Source organism: Trichoplax adhaerens, genomic scaffold (assembly GCF_000150275.1).
Source record: "Trichoplax adhaerens TRIADscaffold_16 genomic scaffold, whole genome shotgun sequence".
Classification (NCBI taxonomy): domain Eukaryota; kingdom Metazoa; phylum Placozoa; class Uniplacotomia; order Trichoplacea; family Trichoplacidae; genus Trichoplax; species Trichoplax adhaerens.
Genome location: NW_002060958.1, coordinates 1,053,615 through 1,071,333, shown reverse-complemented (window position 1 = coordinate 1,071,333; position 17,719 = coordinate 1,053,615). Strand labels below are relative to the sequence as shown.

Here is a 17,719-nt window from a genome sequence, read left to right as displayed (position 1 = left end):
CCTGCACTCTACTTAGTAATTCTACTCGACATAGCTAACCCTAAACGCTTGAATACCAAGCTTACGCGTAGTAAATAGAACTGGTTGAAAAAAGACGATAGATCATGATGCTCAAATAAGACGTTTATTGAATACAGGTAAAATACGTCTAAAATTATGACTAAAATAGCGTTGATATCGCCACAAAATTGGTAAAATCCCCAAAAATCGATACAGTGACTTCTGTTAATAACCATAATCGTTGCTACTAGATAACGACTAAAATAGATACGGTAGGAGGTAAAAAAGATACGAGTTGCAACATGAGGCAAAAGCATACATTGCGATATCTTTTAATTATAATATACCCGTATAACGTCGTATTTTGGCTACATAATCTATCAACGAAATAATAGAAAAGGCTAAAATCCAACGGAAAATGTTCATTTCATCTTTCATCACGTAGACGACAATGGATTAAGATATTCGAATAAGACATTTATCTATTACTAGCTGAAGCCGCACACCCAGCTGTGGATAAAGTATACTGTATATATAGATATACGTATATAAGGCTCGGTTTTCGCACACCAAATTGCACATTACAAATAATATATTGCTTGCAACGATAATATCAATCCCGCTAGTCATAATTAATACGCGGATTACCATTTTTGTAAACAGAATTACCTTACCCTAACCCTAAGCCTTATAGAATCACTTCAATGATGGCGATCTACTTGGGCTATAGCTATCGCTTCTGGATTACCCACTAATAGCTTCGATTATTCTAATAACGCATGAATATAATATCTTTGACCCTGCTATACGAGTATATTTTCTCAAGTCCTTGATAATTCATCTGCCATTACTTAATGCAATACGCGTATGTACTGAGTAGGAATTGAGTCGAATGACTCAGGTTCTACTGTACTAATTTAGAAATCTCGACAGAAAATCGGCAAGCAAAAGAATCTCGGTTACGGTATCCGATACCTACAGAAATTTATTTGCTAGTCAGGATTGCAATACCGTTATCGATAGACTGTTGATCCGTAGAATGCGCTACGCCGAGATCATAGTAAACCAACAACCGATCAGGATTCCATCCATGGACCGGTATCACTGATAAACGTTTTAAATTGCTTATCCGATCGTATTTAATGAAGTCTAGCACTTTATAGACTCGTATAGGTTTGGGTTCTTAAGGACAGGCAAATATACGTAGAAAATAAACTAACGTTGATATCGCATCAAAAATTGGCATAATCCAAAGAAATTAATATAGTAACTTCTGTAAATATTGATGGCTATTACGGCAAAAGGCCAATTAAAATATACACTTCAGTAGAAGCGTTCGTTAGCATACTGATATGCAATTATAGCTAAATAACTAGCAAGAAGAAATGGTAAAGCCATTCCTGAAGGTATCGCAAGCGCGAAATCTGCTAGTCAAGGCACAAGATGATGTAGTAAAAGAATAGCTCCAATACTAGTAATACATAATCAATGTATGAAGTAAATATTAAAGTGGTGAAATGAGACAAAAAGTCAAAATGACAACTGATACAAATCCATACGGTCGGCCATACTACGCTTTGTAAATTTACCTTTCATTAGTTATGCACATCAAAGTGCAAGTTCTAGTTATGCGTATACGCGTATAATTTGTAGAGCCGAAAGTAAGGCAAGATCATGGTGTCCATCTAAGCGTTAGATGCAAGAATTCGAATATGATTTAAAGTAATCTGTATTCTCGCATTTTAAACTATTAGAACACGCTCATGAAAATTAAAAACTTTCGTATCTTGTTTAGACTGTTTATAGAAGAAGGGAGTGCTTACTCATGCATGATCGTTCATTATTTCTTATGCTGTTTAGTATTGCGCTTGATCAAGGTGGATAATAATACTTAGTGCATTGCTTCTGACGTAGTATCGTCGAGAATTGTTAACAATTATTATTATGTATACTAGGCGCATGTACTTTTATATACAGTACTGTATATCGACTCTTTTTTACATGTACCAATAATCTTGCTATTAGAATATTTCACATTAATATTGTGATTATATGGCTATCGCTACTGAATTCCATTATGATTATGTGTATCATTGAATAATTATGTAGGCATAATATAGGCCACTGAATCAATTTCATCGAAATAATATCTATCGATCCATCGACTCTACTTTCCATATCTGAAAGTTAATATTCCTAGAAGCTTCTACAGTCACTAATCGCAACCAGCTGCAATTTTTAGCGTTATAGACTGTAATTAGTTAGAATTAAGCGTGCCTTACTACCATTAGGTAAATACTGTTGCTTAGCTAATCTCAGTCCTCGATTAGGTCTTCGATAGCACTACCGTCCCAATCAAGAAATGAACAAGTAGATGGTAGGTTTCTATTTACCTTTTTAGCAGCTGGACCTGAAGCATACCTAAACCATGGTAGTTTAAAACAGTAGCTTAACTATTTATGACCCATTTTATTACTGTTACTGATAGGATTTGCCACTAATGGGATAAAAGTTATATAGAATATAGTATTGAAATTAAATGAAGCTCTACTGATTTAAATCTCATTTGATTAAGAGTACAGTACGCAAAGAAACTACCAGAGCTGAATACTCAATCTTATTGAGAGAATAGAATTAATACACAAAATGGATATTGACATAGCAGCATATACTATTTACAGTAGACTCCGTCACTATATACTTTAGCCTAACTACCCCGATGAATGGTAATTCAATCAATCTTTTCCATACTGTCCATCATTTAAGCAAACTAGTCGCTGAAATAGAGTATTATACTGTATGAATAATAAGAAACTTTAATATGGGCAGTAAGTGATAATTTGTACTATATGAATCCTATTGGCATTACTACAGAAAAATTAAATTAACAGCTATATTTAATCATTTATTGTGTATACTTAAGTTAATTATAATATCATTTATAGCTTCGATAGTTCAACGCTTGACTGAATTATCTGTTGGGAAACTCTAAATATAAAGTTATAGTATAATGATGAAGGTCATCATTTTTATTTCTGTCACTTCATTACAATATTTACGTAGCTTTAATTGTAGACTAAGCTGTCTGCTACGAAATTCGGAATCAAAAATTACAGCATGATGTGGAAGATCGTTAATTTTATTTCTATTATTTCATTGCACTGTTTGCTGGTGTAACGTATAAGTACTCAAATGTTTTAAAATGTACTTTAGTTTCAAAATTAATCCATCTATCTATGTTGACACTAATTTTAAATTCAAAGTAATTTGCTGAAGTACAGCATATTACGAAGAGATTAGAAAGGAATTACTTTACAGCTTAGACTTCAAACAAATTAAAACAATTTGTTACTAGCCTATACAACGGAAATTAAAACATCAATTATAATATTATTAACAAATAACATTAAGAAATTCCAACTACGGTATCATTATGAAAGTTAAGGAATGAATTACTTAAAAGAGATTATAGCCATAATTAGTTATTTTCAAAGCATTTATTAGCACTGACGTCAATTTCATTAGCGGATTATAGACTTTAAATACTCTGCTATGCGGTACAGGTACAAAACAGTCATAAAATAATGCGTTAGCCACCTGTCAGTCCTTACATTCATTAAATCAAACTGTTTTGTCAGCTTTTAGAGTATGTCATAACTAGTCATTTAAAGAATAAAGATCATGCCTTACCTAAGCGAAGAAAAAACTATATTATAATATCCTATCGATACTTCGCGCCTACGATACTTGTATAAACCTTTTAATACTTATATTATAACCATGAATATGGAAAAAGTATATCTTGGCTATGAAATGGTAGCATAGAAATACAATGTAGGCCTACTTATCATCATAGATCGTCTGATTTAACATTTCTTCAACTACAAACACCAATAGTGTTAGTAAATGATTAACCATTAGCATCTGCATATTAAAAACAATAATATACTATTGTAAACTCATATAGTATCGCTGGTAGAATAATCAAAGGCTTTTATTTCTGAATCAATTCTACATGAAAGTCACTCAGCTTTGAATATCAATATTACTAAAGTGCAGCAAGCACGGTTGCATTACTCTTATGATTAAATTTTGCGATTAGATTTTATCAAAAGAGCAGTTGTTTATCATCCTAGAGGTGCTGTTGATAGAACGCTTGCGAGTTACTGTCTGTATTAAGTGTTCTCTCCAACTGAAAGGCTGATAAGCTCTAATCTTACATCATCATATCCAATAATATCTACTTATTTACTACTTATTAAATACATATTTTATGCAATTTTGTTCTCCAAGTATCAACAAATAGCACTCTTATTTTCATATTGAAAAATTTTGTCCTCCTTTATTTTATAATTGCTGTAATTATTTATCTATACCTGTACTTATTCAATTTAAATCCATAAAATATGATTTCTTTCCATATTGGGAAAATGCCTTCTATTAAATCTGTCTATGTGGAAATGACCACATGTACCAGCAGAAGATGTTCAAGACGCTGCTAACCTTACGTTGGATCTTTGTGTTACTACATGCCAAACAAATCTTGCTGACATCGCAACTTATATTTAACTTGTTCACATTTTCCAGCCATCTCGCAAGATTTCACGACTTGCCTAATGGTTATGTAATACTTGAGTCAAGTAATATAACTACGCCTTTAGAGCAATCAATTTAAAATATCGACTGGTTATTTAGCGATGGTATTACTCACTGTTCACCAACAACGAAGATTAAACAATGTTATTATTATAAGTCCATACAGGAACTAACTTAGGTTTTATCACTATAAATTCTTGAATGATGAACTCAATAAATTTTTTAAAGAAGTAATAGAAATCACACAATATCTTAAATTCAGGTTTAATTACTATAAATTCTTGAATATTGAACTCAATAAATATGTTAATATTTTAATGAAGTAATAGTCATCGCACAATATCTTTAATTGAACAAGTCATTGAGTATTCATCATGTTCACTATAAATTATGACTAATTTTTCAAGGTATTGTCTAGATAAAAAATTTACTCAATGTAAAATAATGGCTGAGATAGTAATTGGGAATTTTAAAAATCAATTATTATAATTAATATATGTTTCTCGATTACCCAGCCAATGTACATTTTTGCACATTTTGCTAGTACTTACGTATGATATTGTGATGATTATCATTGGTGATTTATAATTTATTAACATAATAAGCAAGCCAGCTGCATGCAACCCATATGCAAAGCGGGAGGATTCTCCCTTAATTAAATAAGCGACAACATTGTCTTTTGATTATCAGTACGTGCTGCAGTTGATATTTTTATTTATTAAAAGAATGAGCGAACGATGTTTTCAACTTTAGGTCTATCATCCGACTCTAATTATATTATACTACAAGAAAAGGTACAAAAAACAATTCCCGGACTTTTATTCAATGTTTGACTCAAGTTCTATTTCATAAGATATTTTACATCATCACTTTGAACTGATCTCACTGCAAGCCTTCTAGATCAGCAAGTTATTTTCTTAACTTTATTCATAGCTCATAATCCATAGGGTTATTTCCAACTGCACCAGTTTTAGACGAACTCTTTCAATTCTCTACATGGCTGTAAGTTTATCGGTTCGTTTATTTAATTTAAATATTTTCCATTACTTATTAAAGCCATAACAGTTCATTTTAGTGATGTGAGTTTATCTATTTATTTAGCTAAATTGTCTATATTCCATTAATAAAGAAAATTGATCATAATGCATTTCAGAGCAATGCATTTATTCTTTAAGAAGTCCATCTTAATTTTTTTGTTCCTATTGAAAAAGGAAAACTATCCTACTGTATTTCAAAATTGGGAGTTTACACGCATGTTTAATTTATCTGTTTCTATGAACAATGAAAGCCATCAATAGTACATCTTCTAGTTGTAAATTTGACCATCTATACAAGTATACTCAATTTATCTGCTTTCCTCTAATAAATAAAGCTATAATAGTGCATTTCTGAGTTTTAAGTTTATCTGAAGAAGTATACTTGATTCATCTGTTTCCTATTAGTAACAAAAAATATAAATAACTATGCAATTCAGGATTATGAGTATATCTAAAGAAGTGTATTTAAATTATCTGTTTCCGGTCAATAACGACAACCTTATTTTAGTGCATTCAGAGCATTTCAAAGCTATCAGGTTACCTGAAGAAGTATTTTTTATCCATCTATTTGCCATTCATAACGAAAACCGTAATAGTGCTATTAAGAAGTGTGAATTTATCCCTTTCGAAGTATATTTAATTTATCTGTTCCCATTCATAATTATAATTAATAGAAACTATTATGGCACACTTCAGAGCTATGAGTCTATCCATTTAGAGGTGTATTAGTATGCGTCTTTTTTCTTTTTAATAATAAAAGCCTTAATAATATATTTCAGAGCTATGAGTTTATCAATTTAGAATTTTATGTTTGAATGCATTTATTTCGCATGAACAGCTAAACCTTGCTAATATATTCCAGGACTGTGAGCTTATCAATGTAGAAGTCAATTCTAATGCCTCTTCTTCCCGATTAATAACAAGAACTACAACAATACATTTCAGAGCGATGAGTTTATCTATTTAGACATTTAATTTATCTATTTTTCCACTAATTGTTAATACCATAACAATGTATTTCGACGCTGAGAGTATCTTTATTGATCTATTTTAATTTATCTGTTTTCAATTAATCATCAAAACTATAAGAAATCATTTCACATACTGTACCATCGATGGTTAAATCTTTCCATCAAGCTCACCCTATCAAGTCAGGACTGTCAGTCCAGTGATTTTAAATTTCATATTCAGATTCATCCATTCTATTCCCGCCTATATGTTCTACATAGTACTCTTACATTGAAAAGGATTGACCCGGATGTTATTGCATAAAGTACCTAAACCATTTCTATCTACCACATGCACTCTACATATACATATAATTGATGTCTTTTGACTATTGCTATTGGCTATCTATAACTTATGCTAATAAACTCTAACTTTAATCTACTATCATATTACCGTTGTAACGGTAGTTTGCATTGTTCCCTGTCCACTACAAAACAATATAATTAAATTTGAATTTTCTTTTGATCATGTTTCTATGGTTTAACAGAAGTTTCCTGGACAACAGTAAACTTAAACCAAGCCCATTGCTAATAATATTACTGAATGATAATAACTAGGAATAAACAAGAGGTAAGGCTGGCTTAATCAAGGTTTCTACACCATCTTTTGATGTAAATTTTTCCGTATAGGATCACATAATAACGGATTGCAATAAACAATAAAATTGAACTTACATATATTGTTGATGGAATAACAGTTATAATAATACGATCTAGTCAAGCATGTTAATAAACAGAACATTTATTATACAAGCTTCAATTTATTATTCAAATTATAAATTATAGTACAATAGTAAGGACACGGACTAACCATCAACGTTGCCTTCCTCATCAATCGATAAGTTGACACAGTTGCCTTGTACTCTAATTCTACATTTTATCCCATGTTGGCTGTCGAGCATTCGGTTCTTAATGGATTGATTATAAATAATGCGATTAACTATGATTAAATACAAATTAAACTTATTCTAAAAGGTTATTTTCAATCTATTAGTAATTACAACAGATAGCAGAACATTACTTAACCAAGTGATTAGTCAGCATTCCAATTAGTTAACAACTAACGATAACATTTTTGCGCTACTAGGATATAGATCTACCTTTAGAGCACATTACAGGACAGCATTGATTTTCGTCAATTTCAACTTGTGGCTAAATTTCCAGGCTTGAACTATCAAGAATAATCATGTAAGGCTTTCAATGGCTTTGAGTTTGTATAAATTGCTAACATTAGAATTGACTAATCTTACAAAGTATTTACTAAGTGATCAGTAATCACAAAGTTATACTTCCTTTTATAGCTAAAATAGTAGTTTTAAATAGTTTTTGACGATCTATCTTCCGCATCTCTAACTAAAGTTGATGACAAATTTGACCATAAAATATAGTATAAAACATTTTTGAAGTTATTAGACTTGAAGATTAGACAAAGGGGAAATATTTTATCATGCATTTAGATAAAAAGTAAAAATTGCTGTCAATATCTTGACAAGCGAAACAATCTTTCTTTTTTCTAACCACTACACAGTCTATAATTAGTCCCTGAAGCAATAATTTATTTTCTGTCAATACTAAAATACATTATTTGCATCCAGAATATAGTGTATAATCGCAATAAACTCTATACTATCTAGAAATAGTTAACAGTAACACTAGAAACAGAAACAAATTGATTGTGAATATGGTGTTTAGTTTATGCGTATCAACAAAGTTATATAACGAACTTGTCATCATGACTAGTGGAGTAAACCTCATTTACTCAAGACCAGAATATACCGTTGATGGTGTATGATATATAAACAGTAAATACTGCTTTGAAATTGTAATCAGTGTTAAAATACCAGGAATACTTAACTCTTCATAAATAGCTCCTCTCTTGAAGATACGATGCTTATTTAATTATGGGCGATAGCAGTTTAACATTGATTAGCTAGAAATTTTAGAGTATGCAATCTTAGGTCAGTGCTTAGTCTCGAATTTCTTGATGTTTTTTACTAATCATTTAAATTATAGCCATACTTTCAACGGTATCAATTCTCTTATACTTAAAAGACGATGTAGTAGGAATAATTAACTAATACGATTTACTTAAAATAGAATCTTATACTACAGAAGATTTCAAATTATACTAGACTGTTTATTTTACTTCGATAGTGTTATCTAAACCATGCATTATGTCAAATAAATCAATACCATAATATTAAGTTAACAAAAATTCTTATACTCGAAAAATACAGTAGTATTTCAAGACTGAAATCGAAACCTGATAATTTACTAAATAGATCTACATAAACCAATAATCTTATTGCTATAAGAGTTGTTCATACACAATTTATCTTTTAGAAAAATATTCATTTCATCTCAGTTTTATGAATTAATTTTTTAAATAATGCATAATTCCATGCTAATGATGAGAATTCGTATCTAGGACTAGCACTAACAGGTCCAGAAATGGGCGCCCTATTCTTCAAAAGGTAACATCTGTTGTATGAGCAAACAATTTGAAATTTATTACAAAATTCCTAGGTGCAGTCACTAAATCAGTCTTGTATAAATCTGTCGGACTCGCATATAGCCTTCTATGGATCCTTTACCGAATTATACTTTCAGTATATTAGAAAACTAATTTCACAGGATTTCATATGGAATCTATGCAGCATTAATAATACATACCTATACAGTAGCAGAGTATGTGTCATTAACATTAAATCAAAAAGAAGAAATTTGAAATCGCGCAAACCTATGTCAGCCCACTGAATATCGTGTATCACTTTACACTGTACTTACTTCTTTTTAACTTTAAATATTAACCCAGTAATAGATAAAATATATAGCTCAAGCTTATGATGTAGCAATCATGATAATGAAAACAGGATCGATTTACTAGGATGAATAATTTTCTGTGTTTGATTATATACGAGTATATCTATAATTATTCAGTATCAACATTACGATCATCTTACAAAAATGGTAAAAACCCATAATAATATATCAACGAACTTTCTGTCTTACTAATTAAGTTCAATTTCACTTCTTGATATTTATAGAGTAAAACTATCGCCGATGATTCCGATTTAGTTTTATCCTGTACGCTTTGTTCAGAAAAGATAAGGTAAATTAAAACATAACCTAAATCGAATTATTATAACACGTATGGGACCTATCTTGCAAACCCGTATTAGATCGAATTCGGTTGATCTAGTCTGTAGAATATTACGCAGAAATAAGAAATTATTAGTGCCATTAATATAATGATATTTCAAGTCTATAAGAGATTAAAATGTAGGCAACAATACATGTTCATAATTCTTTAGTATAAGCATGTAAGGCCTTTTCTACAGTACCAAATCCTTTAGTCTTTCTATCGGCTATCTGCATCAGCAGTTATTTTATTGTTGCGTATTCATTAACATCTAGTTGATTTTGGGAGCATATATCAATAAAATCATTAGTTTCACTGCTTATGTTAAGTGCAGGCTGGCTACAAATTTATAAAATCTTTTCAAAATGCTAGATTTTTAAAATATGAGTAATATAGGGACTTAAGTTTGCACTATTAGCTATCTACAGTATTTTGATGTCTAATACACTTTTAAGGATTGCAAGGCATTGGATCATGAGCATTTGCGTTATTTTTCCAACTCATTTTGACTGTTATAGCATTATATACTTCGTCATAGGACGGCTATTTTAATTATTATCGTATAGGAATTATAGCTAACAATAAGCTTACGTAGTATATAACATATATATATAAATCTTTGTTTGATTCATTTTTTAGGATAACAGACTTAGAAAGCCATTCGAAAACATGTAATTCGCATATCGCCTCTGCATCGGTGTCTGTTCCAACATCACCTAAATCTGTGTAAGTATTCATAGAATGTTCTTTAATATTCCAACTATCAAGAAAACAGCAAGAAAAATCTTTTCCAATGATGAATCACCATCTATTCAATCTATCTCTTTCAATATGGTAGCCACAAAGAAGCAATACATACTCTCATCATTAATGTAACCTGCATCGATGAAGATCAAGAATCACCATTTAAAATAATAACTAAGGTATTTAAAAGCTACCTCAATCTAAGTAATGCGATTTATGGCGGTTTCCTTATACAGCAGGACCATTCAAATTGATTTCCTTATTTCATAATGTTATTCAGTACGAATAGCACGATTTATTGCAATCGTAGAATAGTATCTTTGCCAAGATTATATAGAAATGGTAATTGACAGAATCAACAATGATTTTAAATTGCCCTCCACCGTTATTACAAAGCTTTAGATACTCTAGACCCTAACACTTCTAGTTTAAATTTTGTTTGGCAATTGCATCATTTTCACCTTTAATGCTGACCCCTATACAGTACATAGTGAAATATTTATTTTATAGATGATGTTCTGAGTAGGAATCGTTAGTTTTTCAGTTTATAAACAGCATTCTATTCCAGTATCAGTTCATGATCTTATCGATTTACCGGACTATTCTCCTTCATGTACACTAGCATGAATATTGCGGTGTCTGTCCTTAACTGAGCTACTAAATTAAGAAGAATGTATTTCTGTATTGAAACAGACTATTACAAGAAGGTTGTGATATGTACTCTAATTCATTGGGTTGATTATTTATTTTACTTTCCCTTACTACAGACCAATCTGACAATCTTTGATAAAAGTTTGATTGAGGTCAATCGTAGTAAACAAGATTTAATTTGGCTAAGAGAAGCCTTACAGGTAATGTAGTGATTATAAGAAGAAAGATAATTGAATTTTGATTGATGATATCTGTTAATTAGTTTATAGTATAAATATAATGATCATTATGTTATTAATTTCGGCAGATGGTCAATCCGGAAAGGATTGTTCCACCATTACGAGATGCTTCAGGCAAATCAAAAATAGGTCAGTAAAGTATTTAATTGTATAATATAATGCATAGAGCAAATATTAATCCATTCTAAAAATCACTAAAGAGTTGCCTTATCCCATTAGAAACTGTACAAGAAATGCAGCGATTTCTATCACGGATTAGTAGGCACAAGGTTATTATAAAATTCTTCAATACTAATCTAGACATGTCTGCAATAATTGCCATACCCTCTACTATGACAAATTAGAATACGGTATCAAATAAAATTACTTCTACCTTGAACGTATAAATAGACATGGAGGGGATAATTCTTTCTTGTTAACATCAACAATATACGATACCAGGCTAGAATAGTCCTACTGTACAAATTTACTATCAATAAGAACAAAAAGTAATAGAATTTAATGAGCTTCAACAATAGTAACGTAATTAAATTAAAATGGCTAATATCATTTGAAAATCTATGAAAGAATAAGCGGAATTAATGAATTATTTACATTCATTATCAACATAAATATTTGTTATAAGTACCTTTCGTTAAAATACATAATGGAAATTCAAAATCAAAACTGATTCAATTAATTACATAACAATTTATCTCGCAACATGGACAGAAGGATCATTCATGACTACGGTAGCTAGTCAATTTTCAATTTTATTTCGTTTATGATTTACCTAAGTTTTACTCCATTGCACGTGGAAAATGAGAAGATGCTCAGATGAGCTTAAAATGATGCCTCAACGGGCATCATATCGGATCTAGATCAATTACTTTGCCATATTAATAATTAGGAATAAAGTGCTGAAATGTTGTGGTACTTTAGTAAGGCTTTACTTGCCAGCTTAGTTGCCTATTAAAGACTTTCTAAGGCAGTCTTGTAAGGAAATCGTGACACTTTTACGAAAATACATTGTCTGATGAGATCAATGTTAATATGATGAAAAAATTCGCTTTTATTTTAAGGAAACACTGACGTTATTTTTCTAGACTATTTGTTTAATCAATTTATATAGAGCTTAGTATGTCTATTGCTATGACATTATAGTTATCCTACGAGTGTATAATATATTAACTCAATGTTGGCTACAACATTCCATACTTTCGAATCACGGATTTAATTTTTCTATTCTATTTTCATTTATGAAATGAACTATTTAGATTCTTCGAAAACACCCATATTTTAAAGTATTTATTACTGGCTCCAACGAGGTAAATAACTACTCCAATACGAATATTAAACCAGGTTTTACTACCACCCATCATAGATTTATCTTGCGTTGATTACTGGTCGTATTATGCATGCCTAAATCTTCCACTATAACTTTATTTTAGGAGCTAAAATCGATTCAAAACGATTACAGTCAGTTAGAAAATCCATATGAAACGATCCATCATAAACCTATTCGGATGGAGAAAGACGAAAATTCAACGCTTCGTAAGGCACAGGTATGTCGATATTAGACATGATATAAAGTAGTTGTAGGAAATAGTCATTTTATATTAGGTCAACGAGCTTCAAAACACTTATTGAGAGTAGAAACATGGACTCATAAATATATATGTATACTGCATTTGAAATAATGATTTATTACAACCCTTTCCATTCAATGCTGATATTTTGCAGTTCTCTGCTTTTAATATGAATATTTATCCATTTCTTTTAATCTTATTCATTTATCAGGATTACATGAATACTTTAATTGCCAATTTAACTATGTTGCAGAACAACATAGAAGAAATGGATAAGAGCAAAATATCAGGTCTACTATTTCGCAAAAGATGATTAGTGTCGTTTATTCCACCTAGATCATTGAATAGCATATTTACTACTGTATACTACGTTTGCGGCGTGATTTACTCAATTTTACACTTCTTACGACCGTTATGGATATCATTCTGATAATGTAGATACCGTTTTCCATGCAATAGAAGGTATTGGTCATTCTGAACCAAGTGATACATTTCTCCAGGTGATTCATTTGGTATTTTGATGATAGTAACGCTAAATTTAACTCAACGATAGCGTATACCATAAAAATTTAAGCCTCTATTCTTTTTGAGGAGAGAATGGCTAAAATATGAAAATGAAATGTGCCTTTATTTAGGAAATTTGCTCTCAGCTTTGTCGAATGCAAGATGAAGCCGATAAGAATAAAGTGAGTCAAAGGGGCTCGATATAGCCAAGTTTTATACTATAGGCTTTCAAGTCTATTAGCTGCAGTTGTATCGCTGATTTGTTAAGTATAGACGATCGTTTTTATTGATGATCTTATTTCATTTTCTTTTGCTACTAATACGATATAGAATTTAATCAATGATCAATCCTTAATTTTGGATATATTGAGTTTGATTGCCTATGTTCAAAGTGCAAAGGTAAGTTGAAATGTTTCTACTCTATCAGAATCAATAGCTTACTGCACAAAAGGGGAATTTTATGGTGATTTAAGCAAGCAATGTTCATCTATTTTTGCTTCAATATTGTCAACACTTGTAAATCATATTTGAAGAATTTCATTCCAACTTTTGCTTCAATACTGTCAGGGTCATACTAGTTATCCTTGGAAAATTGCAGTGTAGAATATTAGTGATGGCACCATAGCTGTTCATGAAAGATGTTTTGTCGTCATATTGCTATTTGAAAGATTTATTTCAACTGTTGTTTCAATACTGTCAAGGCGATACTGTCATACTAGTTCTTCTTAGAAACTGTCATGCAGACCGTTTGTGATGGCACTTAGCTACTAAATGAAAGATTTTTTGTTATTTTTTGTGATAATATTGTCAAGATGATGCTGGCTATCTTTCAAAATACTGCAGACTAGATGGTAGTGATAGAAAATTGTGTTGAATAGAAATACTTTAATTAAAACCGGTAGCAATATACTCAAAGTGAGACTGGCTATCTCTGGGGGAAAAACTGTAATTGCACGACAGTAGAGATAGTAAATTCCGTTTGCAAGACATTTTTAAGACCGCAGTTTGATGCCTGCTGTAGACCTGTAGTGTAGAAACAGTAGTGTAGAAACTTTTGCTTGAAAGAAAACATAATTAAAAACATTAGCACTTTGCTTATGAATATTTACGTAATGGCCTCTTTACGTTGATAGCAGTTTGGTAAAACATTAGTTTCATTTATCCACTTTAGACGTACCTTGATCGAATTGAACGCGCTATCGACAATTTCCTATTCTGGGAAGAAGAAGCTAGGCAGTATGAGAATGCCAATGTACGTCCTGTGTAGCTTGATAGTATAATATATAGTCTAACCATTGCTGGACGTGATTGATTGATCGAACTGTACTTATTATTTTTGTCTGTCAAACTTAGAGCCAACAACCGGATGGAAAGGTCGTTCTATGTAGCAATGAAGATTTAGACAATCCTTTTAGCGAAAGCCGCAATGAGGTAAAAGCAATGTAGGATTATAGTTGTTTCTGTTCTACTCGTTAGGTAATCAAAGTTGAGGATTTAAGTACTGCAGAGGAAGCACGCCCGAGTAAGCTAACTTATTTTATTAATGCAATTTTTATACCATTTTCTTGCCCTTGTGCGCCAATATTGCAGGTTCTATCGAAGCAGAATGCATCTAAAGCTCATCTAGAAGTCATGTGCTTAGATATGTCGAATGAGATTGAGCAATTTGACTATCAAAAAGAATTGGAAATGCAACAAATATTGCTGGAATATTCAGAAAGAAGATGTAAAGTTTATGAACAGGTGAATAACAACTACTCAACTAAATTGTCGTTGTTATCGTATTGGATGGCATCAAGCCTTTTCTGGCATGTTAAATAACCGTTATTTCTTCTTATTACAGTATCATAGCAAATGGGCTGCCATGAAATATACCTTAGAGATACCAATTGATCGCCGTAAAAGAGCTATCGTGGTGGACAATATGGAATAGATCCTACAGTATAAGTAAATTGATTTGTATTATAGTTATACCTACAACGATGTCTGATGGTGCTACTTTATTTTGTTTGCATCATCGTAGCTCAATTTATCATATTAATATTATTAATATATGCGAATGCGTATCCATGACAGTAATAGTAAAGACAGCCATATTCTATATTTTTATTTCTGGGTAAGAGACAACTATAGCTGCAGATGGTTTCTAGGCTATATTACAAAAGTTGTTTTCTCTAACTTGATATTCGTTCAGAGTTTTTACCATTTAAATTATAACCTGTTGACGAATCGATTTGGTCTCCTATCGATTCTCTTGCCATATGGGAATTTGCATAATCAGCTCTTGTGTTCCGTGATTCTACTTTGATGTTATACTATTACTTCGAATTCTTTCTTAATTTGTAAGATATAAACTATAGTAGAGTATCCTAGCATCAACTAGTGTCGTGTGATTCATACAAATAGTTTTAAATTATCCATAAATTTCCTTGCAATACAATGACTATATTCTGAAAGAATTGCCGTTTCGATCTACAGAGTCAAGGATAGCTATTCTAACCACAATCTAATTATATAAATTCTAATCCGTCTACTACATCAATAAAAGAATAAATACCCTTATTACAATATACTAAATAATGTTTTAACTCGTATTGAATGGCAATAAATGCCTATATCTATCAAGTAATCAACCATTGGCAGAGTTGAATAGCTGTCAGGACTCGTCAGCAGCATGGTGTGTTACTAGTAATATGATCAAGAGCCAGTGCCTAGCAGGATGTAGCACGCTTTAGTGAAAAAGCAAGAAATACAAGATGAACAACTTGTAGTACTCAAAAAGACCTGATCGATTTGTACATGATGGACTGATAGCTAGTCTATCCTATTCCCCTGGCTTTAACTTGAAAAAGTTTGGCTATTGCCAGTGGTATAATTTCATCATTATCCTGTCTCCAAATTGTGAGTCGTCATTAATGGAGGTGGACAGTTTCTAGATGCACCATGTAAATATTAACTTTAAATCTCATCCCTATACTCACATAAAACGTATTACAGTGACGATCACTCACTAACAGCTAAAATGATACTTTCGATGTCTTCTGTACTTTGTGATGAGTGAATTATTAACTTCATTCTAGATCCTGTCTCGAAATTGTAAGTCGTCATTAATGGAGGTGGACAGTTTGTTGATGCACTCTGCAAACATCAACTTTAGATCTCATCCTTATACTCACATAAGACGTATTACAGTGACGATCACTCACTAACAGCGAAAATGATACTTTCGATGTCTTCTGTGCTTTGTGATGAGTGAATTATTAACTTCATTCTAGATCCTGTCTCGAAATTGTAAGTCGTCATTAATGGAGGTAGACAGTTTCTAGATGCACCATGTAAATATTAACTTTAGATCTCATCCCTATACTCGTATAAGACGTATTACAGTGTCGATCACTCACTAACAGCTAAAATGATACTTTCGATGTCACCTGTAGTTTGTGATGAGTGAATTATTAACTTCATTCTAGATCCTGTCTCGAAATTGTAAGTCGTCATTAATGGAGGTGGATAGTTTGTTGATGCACTCTGCAAACATCAACTTTAGATCTCATCCTTATACTCACATAAAACGTATTACAGTGACGATCACTCACTAACAGCTAAAATGATACTTTCGATGTCACCTGTAGTTTGTGATGAGTGAATTATTAACTTCATTCTAGATCCTGTCTCGAAATTGTAAGTCGTCATTAATGGAGGTGGATAGTTTGTTGATGCACTCTGCAAACATCAACTTTAGATCTCATCCTTATACTCACATAAGACGTATTACAGTGACGATCACTCACTAACAGCTAAAATGATACTTTCGATGTCACCTGTAGTTTGTGATGAGTGAATTATTAACTTCATTCTAGATTGTATTGATTAATATGATGGATGTTGATGTCATCTATGCAAGGCTAGCTGTAAACTATGGGCAATTTTGCAATTCTCATGCCTGTTCCTTCAGGGGTTAATGCAGGTAGGGTATCATGGCTAGGACGATCAAGGTAATTTATGAGTGAATGACAATATTGCCGACTGAAATCGATTGTATTGGGCGGCTATCATACGCTTTCCAATCCATTTTCTACTTCTACCTCGTTGAAGGCAAGGTTTACAGTATACAATCAGCAAGTACTCCATAGACTATCCTTCTTTTCAGTTTAAAATCTTGTCCTGGCTGTCTTGTGAAGCTTACGCTATCTCCATTCTATCCCCACTGCACGAATGAACCGGTTAAGGA

The 17,719-nt window shown here is 31.7% G+C and overlaps 1 protein-coding gene across 1 annotated transcript; it reads left to right on the top strand.

The window, feature by feature from the left end:
* Window positions 1–9,607: 9,607 nt before the first annotated feature.
* On the top strand, window positions 9,608–15,421 carry TRIADDRAFT_60603 (uncharacterized protein; the record flags this gene model as incomplete). Its single annotated transcript, XM_002116594.1, has 17 exons — window positions 9,608–9,610; window positions 9,688–9,752; window positions 10,422–10,508; window positions 10,621–10,705; window positions 11,294–11,377; window positions 11,485–11,545; window positions 11,636–11,685; window positions 12,673–12,723; window positions 12,847–12,960; window positions 13,196–13,274; window positions 13,423–13,484; window positions 13,620–13,670; window positions 13,819–13,887; window positions 14,660–14,740; window positions 14,842–14,919; window positions 15,079–15,231; window positions 15,332–15,421. The coding sequence occupies 17 exons, from the start codon at window positions 9,608–9,610 to the stop codon at window positions 15,419–15,421; spliced, it is 1,263 nt and encodes a 420-aa protein (XP_002116630.1).
* Window positions 15,422–17,719: the final 2,298 nt, after the last annotated feature.